General features: G+C 33.9%; 1 protein-coding gene across 14 annotated transcripts in view; it reads right to left on the bottom strand.

The window, feature by feature from the left end:
* PPIP5K2 (diphosphoinositol pentakisphosphate kinase 2) overlaps positions 1 to 9,254 on the bottom strand; it is a 78,445-nt gene that overhangs the window by 44,370 nt on the left and 24,821 nt on the right. For 13 of the 14 annotated variants that reach the window (XR_001362169.1, XM_014539869.1, XM_014539870.1 and 10 more), the window contains exons 14-17: positions 8,746 to 8,831; positions 6,309 to 6,434; positions 6,048 to 6,169; positions 5,596 to 5,778 (exon numbers count right to left, since the gene is read on the bottom strand). Coding sequence is in view for 13 of the 14 variants with exons in the window: in XM_014539869.1 (XP_014395355.1) it covers positions 5,596 to 5,778; positions 6,048 to 6,169; positions 6,309 to 6,434; positions 8,746 to 8,831 (517 nt within the window). In the remaining variant the exon portion in view is untranslated. The remainder of the gene's footprint in view (positions 1 to 5,595; positions 5,779 to 6,047; positions 6,170 to 6,308; positions 6,435 to 8,745; positions 8,832 to 9,254) is intronic. The other variant, XM_005866424.2, reaches the window with a different exon arrangement.

The raw sequence follows: 9,254 nt of genomic DNA, 5'->3' as shown, positions 1-9,254 counted from the left end.
CTCTGTGAGTGACAGGGGGCGGGGCCACAACCCTCCTATCCGCCCTGCTCTGTGTGTGACAGGGGGCGGTGCCCCAACCCCCCAATCGGCCCTACCCTGAGCGTGACTGAGGGTGGCATTGCAACCTCCCGATCTGCCCTGCTCTGTGCATGACGGGGCGGCGCCCCAACTCCCCAATCGGCCCTGCTCTGAGCCTGACCAGGGGCTGCACTTAGGGATTGGGCCTGCCCTCTGCCACCCGGGAGCAGGCCTAAGCCAGCAGGTCGTTATCTCCCAAGGGGTCCCAGACTGCGAGAGGGCACAGGCCGGGCTGGGGGACCCCCCTCCCCCCGCCCCCCGAGTGCACAAATTTTTGTGCACCGGGCCTCTAGTATTACATATAAAAAAGAAGCAAATAGAAATTCTGAAATTGAAAAATACACTGGCTGACTTTATAAGCACATTAGATACAGCCAGAGATAAATTTAGTAAATTAGAGACTGGTTAGAAGATATTATCCAGAATAAATCACAGAGAAAAAAGGATGGAAAAAAAATCAAAAGAATGGATAAGACAAAGTTCTAGCAAGCATATATTTGGAGACCCAGAAGAAAGCAACAGGGGAAAAAAAAAACAAAAAAATATCTTCCAAAACTGAAACAAAAGACCCAAGAATCCTATTAGAAACTATTAGCAGGAAAAATTAAAAAGCAATTTACATCTAGACATAAAATAGAAAAACTGCTGAAAACCAAAGATGAAATTATGCCAAAAGAAGTTATTTTTAAATATATTTTATTGATTTTTTACAGAGAGGAAGGGAGAGGGATAAAGAGTTAGAAACATCGATGAGAGAGAAACATCGATCAGCTGCCTCCTGCACAACCCCTACTGGGGATGTGCCCACAAACAAGGTACATACCCTTGACTGGAATCGAACCTGGGACCCTTCAGTCCGCAGGCTGACGCTCTATCCACTGAGCCAAACCAGTCAGGGCAGAAGTTATTTTTAAAAGTTATCTTCAAAGGTGCAATAAGAAGATCAACAACTAACTTCTCAAGATAAACACTGAAAGCTAGAACACAGTAAAACAACATCTTCAAAGCAATGAAAGAAAGTGCCATCCTAGAATTCTATACCCAAGAAAAAATACCCTAAGAGGAAAGTTGAAATAAAAATACCTTTAGGCAAGGAAAAAAGAATTCACCACCAGTAGGGTGATACTAACAGATTTACTATATTGCTCTCTAAACAGAATGAAAACGATTTTAAATGGAAACTCTAAAATTCAGAAAGAAGAAAAAAGGTAATTTAAGGGTAAATTTATAGGTAAATCCAAATAAATATTGCTTGTATAAAAGGATAACAAAAATGACACATTGTGGGGTTTAAAATATACAGAATAAAAATAAACGACATTACTTACTGTATCATGTAAGTTGCTAGCTGAGCAAATGTTACAATGATTTGGGGCCTTACTGCTATATAGTTCAAGGACCAATAATATTGGCATGAATTGGGAGCTTATTAAAAATGCAAAATTCTATTCCCCACTGCAGTTATGATGGATCAGAATCTGCATTTTTTAATAAGGCCCCAGACAATTCTTATGCAAGTTAAAGTTTGAAAAGCACTCTTTAGAGTCCTTGCATTGTCCAGGAAGAGAGTAAAAGCATGATGTAAACATTCAACTTTTAGAAGTCACAGAAGCCTACTGCTATCTCTGGGATAATGTCAAAACAAACAGTAAAATCAAACAAAAATGTCAAACTAACAGAAAAATAAATAAAGTATCAATTCTAATGAAGCAAGAAAGGAGAGAATAAACCAAAATTTTCATAAGAATTATTTAAAAAAACAACTATATGCAGATTTTAAGAGCTATACCTAAGAAATACAGTTTCAGAAAGATTAAAAGTAATCTGATATACTATGCAAACACCAAATAAAAGAAAATGACTGTTGTAGCTGTATTAGTCTCAAACAAAGTAAACTTTGAGGCAAAAAGTACTGATTGAAATATATCAACTCTAAATTTATATGCATCTAAAAACATGGAATCAAAAGAGATAAAGCAAGAATTGAGGGGACTACAGAGACATGAAAAATACACAATTATATTTGGAAATTTTAACACAACAGTAAAGCAAGAAAAAATAGATAAAGAAACCAAGAGGAATTTTTATTTGAACCAAAATGATATAAAGTTAGATATAATGAAAGTATAACTTTAAAATGCAATAGATTTGGAAATTTTAAAAATATACTTTTAAATAACCCATGACCAAAAAAGAAATCACAAAGAAAATGAGAAAATGTCCCAAATTGCATAAACCTTTATATTTTATGAATACAGTTAAAGCAATGCATAAAGAAAAATTTATGGCCAGAGCATATATTTTTAGAAAAGATTCAAGACTTAATAAGCATCCATCTAGTGACATTAGTTTTTGATAATTAGAAAAATAGCAAAATAAAACTGTAGAAATAGAAGGAATAAGACATTAAATAATAAAAATTAATCAAATGAAAACCAGGTGCATAATTTAGAGGACCATCAAATCTGACAAATCTGTAAGTTAGGTCTTTGAAAGAATTAATAAATATGGATTAACCATGGCAAAACTCATCAAGAAGAAAAATAATATGCTTGGCTGGTGTGGCTCAGTGGTTGAGCATTGACCTGTGAACCAGAAAGTCATGGTTCAATTTCCAGTTAGGGTACATGCCCAGGCTGTAGGCTCAATCCCTGGTCAGGAGTGTGCAGGAGGTAGCCAATCAATGATTCTCTCTCATCACTGATGTTTTGATCTCTCTCCCTCTCCCTTCCTCTCTGAAATTAATAAAAAATATATTTTTTTAAAAAGAAGAAAAATGGTATAATGTAATAAAACAAAAAGGATGTCCCTACAGATATTTCAGACATTACAAAGAACTTATATAGTATATTATAAATGTTTAGAAGAATATAACTTAATACTGATATGACATAATAACTAGAACCTACTAAATTACTCTGGAATTCATAATTATAAACTTTATCACAAAGAAAATGCCAATAAAATTTACCATAGGATTTACCAGTAAATTTTACCAAACATTAAATGAAACATAAGTACACAAACTATTCCACCTAAATAGGATCCCCTAACTATTTTTATGAGTCTAGTACAATCCTAATATTAAAAGCAGTCAAAGACATAAAAAATGAAATATAAAACTCCTAACCAAAAATATTAGTAAACCCAGTGATATATATTTTTTAAAAATACATTAAAAAGTTGATTCTAGGAACAAAAGTAGTGTCTCATTCTAAAATATCATACGATGCAATAGATGAAAAGATAATGATAAAAATCAGTAACTTTTCATGATAAAAATCTTAGCAAAATAGGAACAGAATAGAATTCCCTCATACTGAAATGAGAAGCTATAAAAAATTACAGAAAACATCACACTTAATGGACAAGTGTTAAAAGCTTTCCTTTTCAGAGCATGCACAAAAAATGCCACTTTTTAAAAAAATATATTTTTTTACTTTATTGATTTCAGAGAGGGAGAGACAGATAGAAACATCAATGATGAGAGAGAATCATTGATTGGCTGCCTCCTGCATGCCCCACACTGGGAATCGAGCCCGCAACCTGGGCATGTGCCCTTGGCTGGAATCGAACCTGGGACCCCCCAGTCCGTAGGCCGATGCTCTATCCATGAGCCAAACCAGCTAGGGCAAGAAATGCCACTTCTATTTAACATGAATTTGAAGATGCTAGCTACTAAATTAAGGTAAGAAAAAGAATAAAAACATATAAAGATGGGAAGGAAGAAAAAATTTTGTGGATATGCTTTTAAAGAATCAAAAAAAATCTACAGATAAATCATTAAATTAATAAATAAGTTCAATAGATTGATGCATATAAAGTCAATATTAAAAATGTTTCTACGTAACAGCAACAATTAGAAAATAAAACTCTGAGATACCATTTACAATTGTACAATTTTTAAAAAATATGTAAGTTTTCACAAACTACAGGTTTAATGCAATGTAGATCAATATCCAAACAGAATTTCTGACCAGATTATTTAAAAATATATATATATGGAAATGTAGGAAAAGCCAAGAAAAGCTTGAAGAAGGAACTAGGTAGGATTTGTGATCCACAAAAGAGCAGACGAACATAAAGGTGATATTATAAAGTAATGGGGAAAGGATGGTCTTTGCAGTATGTCATGCTGAGGCACCAAGGAAAACATATGGTTAGGGAAAAAAATACAAATTTACATCCTTACCTTATAGCATAAAATAATTATGATACTTCCTATTATTTTATATAATAAGTTTTATAGCATAAAATTTTAGCTGGACTGCGGATAAATATGAAGGGCAAAACAGTAAAGCTTACAGATCATATATAAGAATATCTAATGCCTTCTGGTTAGAAAAAGATATAAACAATACATTAAAATGCATTGACCATAAAGGAAAAAATTGAACTTGGAATTCATAAAAAATAGGAATTTCTGTTTATCAAAAGATATAATAAAGGCTCAGAATAGGTGGTAGTATATATAAAAAGGAGCTCATATCTGAAATATAAAGAACTTCTACCACTCAAAAAGAAAAACACAGACAAGTAGTAGAAAAAAAAGATAAGAGACTTGAAGAGAAGTCCTTAGGAGAGAGGATTATCCAATGAAATACTTCTATACATCTACCGCCAGAATGGTCAAAATTGATTAGTCTGAAGATGACATGAATAGAGACTATGTAGAACAATGACAATTCTCAAGGAATTTCGATGGGAGTGTAACTGGGCCAATGACTTCGGAAAACAGTTGGACATCGTCTACTGATATTGAAACATAAGCATACTGTGGGTTACAATTCTACTCCTAGAATAGATCCAAGAGAGACATATGCTCATATGCAATAGGACCCACACAAGGATAGTCATAGCATTATTAATCAAATAACCCAAAACTATAGCAATAATAGAAGCATATGTAAGTTGTAGTATACTCATCAATATAACATGGGGTAAAACTAAGGCCTGCAGGGCAAATGTGGCCAGTGACATAGCCCATATAGTTTGTCCATTTTTCAAAGGTGGTTTAAAAAAAAAAAAAAAGATTATGCAACAAAAGACCAAATATAAACCTCAAAGCCTAAAACATTTACTATCTGGTCTTTTACAGAGAAAGTTCACCAACATCTGAAATAAAATACTACACAGAGATAGATGATTATTAACTAATTAAAATTCTCAAAAATACATGTGAATTTCACAAACAATATTGAGTAAAAGAAGCCAGACATAAAAGAAAACATATTCTATTATTTGAGGCTTAAAAAACAGCCAAAACTACTAAAACTATAGTAGTTAGAGATGCAGACTTATCCAATGATATGGTTATGAAAAAGAGCAACATAAAAAGCCAGAAGAGAGGTTGCAATCAGGATAGGGGTACACAGAGGCTAGAGTTGTTGCAATGTTCTATTTCTCTGTCTGGATGGTGATGGTTATATGATACAATAAAATAAAGGCTAAGTGTATGTTTTTGTACTTTTCTGTGTGTATAATATTTCACATGTAAAAGAATTTGTTAAGACCCACCTTTTCATAATCTTCAGTAGTAAAATCTCTGTCCTTCTGAAGTATTTCATGAAGTCTTGCTTTCACACGTTGCTGACAACTGCTCAAAGAGTCGCTATCACTGTCCAGAAGACCATTCATGTTTGCACTTTTTACCATCTGAACAAGGATGGGTGTAAGCTCTCCTTCTAGTGCCAGTAGCCCCTAAACATATTAAGTAAAACCAACACAGTTTTTAAACTTATTATATAAAATAATAGGAAGTATCATAATTATTTTGTTACATGCTGAATTTTATAAGGTATAAACTATTTACAATAAACAAACTTTATTACTAATATAGTTTGTCACTGTCATTTCAGGGCTTTAGTTGAAAGTTTCAGATTTGTAAATTTAACATTGTCTTCATAAAAATATTTTAAAATGCAATATGAGATAAAAATTCTAGTAATTCTAAAAACATTGACTTATACCTTGGCAAAAGCAGCTGCAGTCATCTGCACGCGTCCTTCATCAGAGGCATATATTTTGAGGTCATGTCTGTAGGTACTATGCAATCTAAGTAATCCACAACCAGGAAATCCTGCATAATCTCCTGAAAATAAATCCTCAAATCACTTAAGCTATATTTTTATTTCACTATATTTCTATAAACATTTAATGTCTCAAAGTACATAAAGATATGAAAACACAATGTATACATTTAACCAAATTAGAGAAACTCCAAGATTTACCTTGACCTCCAGGATACATACACCTGAAAGCTCTTCCAAGTTCTTCAGCCTGGACCCTGCCTGCAGGAGTTAGTTCTCCTCCCCATTTTAAAACCAAAAGTAAGGATGGTTCTTCTCTTCGGCTGTCTAGGATAAATGTAAATGGATAAAGCAAATGTCAAATTTGTTTCTTTTAAACATGTGTTTCAAGATTAATTTTTCTTTGTGGCCCTTTGTTCCTTAAACATACCTCTCTTTGTAGACTTCTGCCAGAAATACCCCTTATTCCACCTGTTAAAATCTCAAAATCTCCCCCATTCTTTGGAATAAGGCTCTTTCCGAGTTTCTGAACGGAAGTATTGCTTCTCCCTCACTGGTCTCATAGTGGTTTGACAGCAATGTATGTAATTGTGCTACACATGCTAGATTAAGAGCCCCTTGATGATGGGATCCAGATCTTGTCTTTATATCAAGAGCTGAAGTGAAGAAGATATATCCCTTTTCTATGATTAGGAATCAGTGACTTGCATAAATTTTAGGAAGATGTGAAATGACAGAGCCTAAATTAATTATATACTTTAAATGTATAGGTGAGATATACAAAAAAATGTAGCCAAGAGCAGCTTTTAAAGTTAAGACTTGTGAAATGTTTAATTACTATGTTGTACATCTGAAATTAATATAATACTGTATGTCAACTGTAATTAAAAAATAAATAAAATAAAATTGGGAATTGTGGAATCTCTATATGTCCCAGACCAAGTATTTTCTCAGATTTAGAGGAGGTACCATAAGTGAGTAATTTCTATACTTAATTTTGATCTGTCCTGTATTAAGTTCTGTTATGCTACAAAAAAAAAAGGTATTTTAAAAACCAGCAATATAAGTGCTTAGACAACTTGATGATTCATTAGAAGTAATAGAAAATCACCCTTTCCCTTGGGGCTGGTTAATAGTTGTATGTGTTTTACCATGCACACCAATATTAATTTATGGAAGAACATTTAATTAACTGACTTTTAATTTAGTTATGGAATGTTTTTATCATAAAGATTAAGGTAAAAGAAATTAAGCTTATTGCTATTAATCACCAGTATAAGAGAACACATCAAATTTTAAAATCTATAATAATAAAAGCATAATATGCTAATTAGACCGGACGTCCTTCCAGACGAAGCCAGGGCTGTGAGGGAAGCCTGGTCAAGGGTGCCTGCCAGAGGGAAGCCCATGCTGGCAGCGGGGGGGAAGGAAGGCCTGCTCTTGCATGAATTTCATGCATCAGGCCTCTAATAAAAATATAAAGATCAACATAGTCAAAGTTCTGTTTGCATGTAAGATAATTATTACTTCAACTTTTGCTAGTATAAATAATGCCATTTTGAAAGTCCCAATAGATCAATCTTCCCCTGAATATTCAATTATTTCCTTGGGATAAACTCGTATAAGTAGAATGAAGGTTAAAGCATATGAACATTTTTTGAAGTTCCTGATATACAGATATTGACAAATTACTATTCAAAGAGTTACGTCAATTTATACTCCTACCAGTAGACTGAAATCCTGCCACACTATATTCTCATCAGCATTCTTTATTACCAGTTTGAGAAAAGAATAAAATAAGAAGACACTTTTGCAATGTGATAGGCAAGAGTAATTATTATTATTATCATATTACAGGCAGTCCTCGGGTTACATCGGACTCGACGTATGTTGTTTCGTGGTTACATTGACATCTCCCATTTATTTATTAAAAAAAAAAAGTTCTGTCATTTCGACATATGTACATATGTGCTTTATGTTTTTTACTATTTATTCACCAGGAATTGTTATCTTTCTTTTAAATTTGTTTTACTCTTTCATGTCATTACTGCTGTGTATGTGCTCCATGTGAGTGACGTAGGTGCTTATGTAGGTGGGTTCTGACTTATGGCGAACATCACGTTACATCGCGTGCCGTAGGAATGGATCTCCGACGTAACCCAAGGACCTACTGTAATTATTGGGCATCTGCATTTCTCCACAAAATGGCTTTTCTAACCCCTGCCTATTTTTCTTTTGAAAGGTAAATGAGTATATGAACTTTTGTGCTGACTACTCTGAAAAGACTAATCATATTTAAATGCTTATTCTGGAGAAAAATATTTTTGAACACGTTGATCGTGTATTTTTTTAAATAGTCTTTTCATACTTTTTGAGCTTTCATCCTATATAGTTTGACCTCTTCTACCAAAAGAGGGAGAGGCTCATTAAGTAACATTTAGTTATAAATAAATAAATTTTCTGAAACAACCCCAGAGTAAAAGGGAAGTTCTATGCAGTTTTCAATATAATAAAATCTACCCTTTACTTAAAGGATAAAATCTACATTTTAGATAGAAAGCAGTTAACAAAACACCACTAAAAAGCAAGCCAGTCCCTACATATAATTAAAACACAATAAGCATTAATAATGACATACCTTCCTCTTCACTAGATGTTTTAGGACAACCATGAGGGAGATAGGTTAATTGCACCTTACGATTTATTCCAGAAAAGTGGCCATACCTGAAAAATAAAAATGGCAAGCAGAATGAACAACATTCAGTAATATGACCTCCTAGAAAACAACTAAATCCATCTACAGAAAAAAACTAACCTTAAATTTATTGCCTCCTCTATTGTAATTACCTTGTTGAATTCTTCAAAATATCCTAGTAGAATATCTGTGGCAAAAGTAGTCATTCTAGCACCTTAAAAATGAAAATATAGCCATGGCTGGTGTGGCTCAGTTGGTAGGAGCATCCTCCAGTACACTAAAAGGTTGAGGATTTGATTCCCAATCAGGGCACATACCTGGGTTGCAGGTTTGCTCCTGGCCTGGTTGGGGGCTTGCAGCTTGCAGGAGGCAACCGGTGAATGTTTCTCTCTCATCTCTCTCCTCTCTTTTCTCTCTCTCTCTTTCTCTCTCTCTCTCCCTCCCTCCCTCCC

Source organism: Myotis brandtii, unplaced genomic scaffold, assembly GCF_000412655.1.
Source record: "Myotis brandtii unplaced genomic scaffold, ASM41265v1 scaffold230, whole genome shotgun sequence".
Taxonomy (NCBI): Eukaryota; Metazoa; Chordata; class Mammalia; order Chiroptera; family Vespertilionidae; genus Myotis; species Myotis brandtii.
Note: the sequence above shows the minus strand (reverse complement) of the source record. Positions and strands in the feature narration are given on the sequence as shown.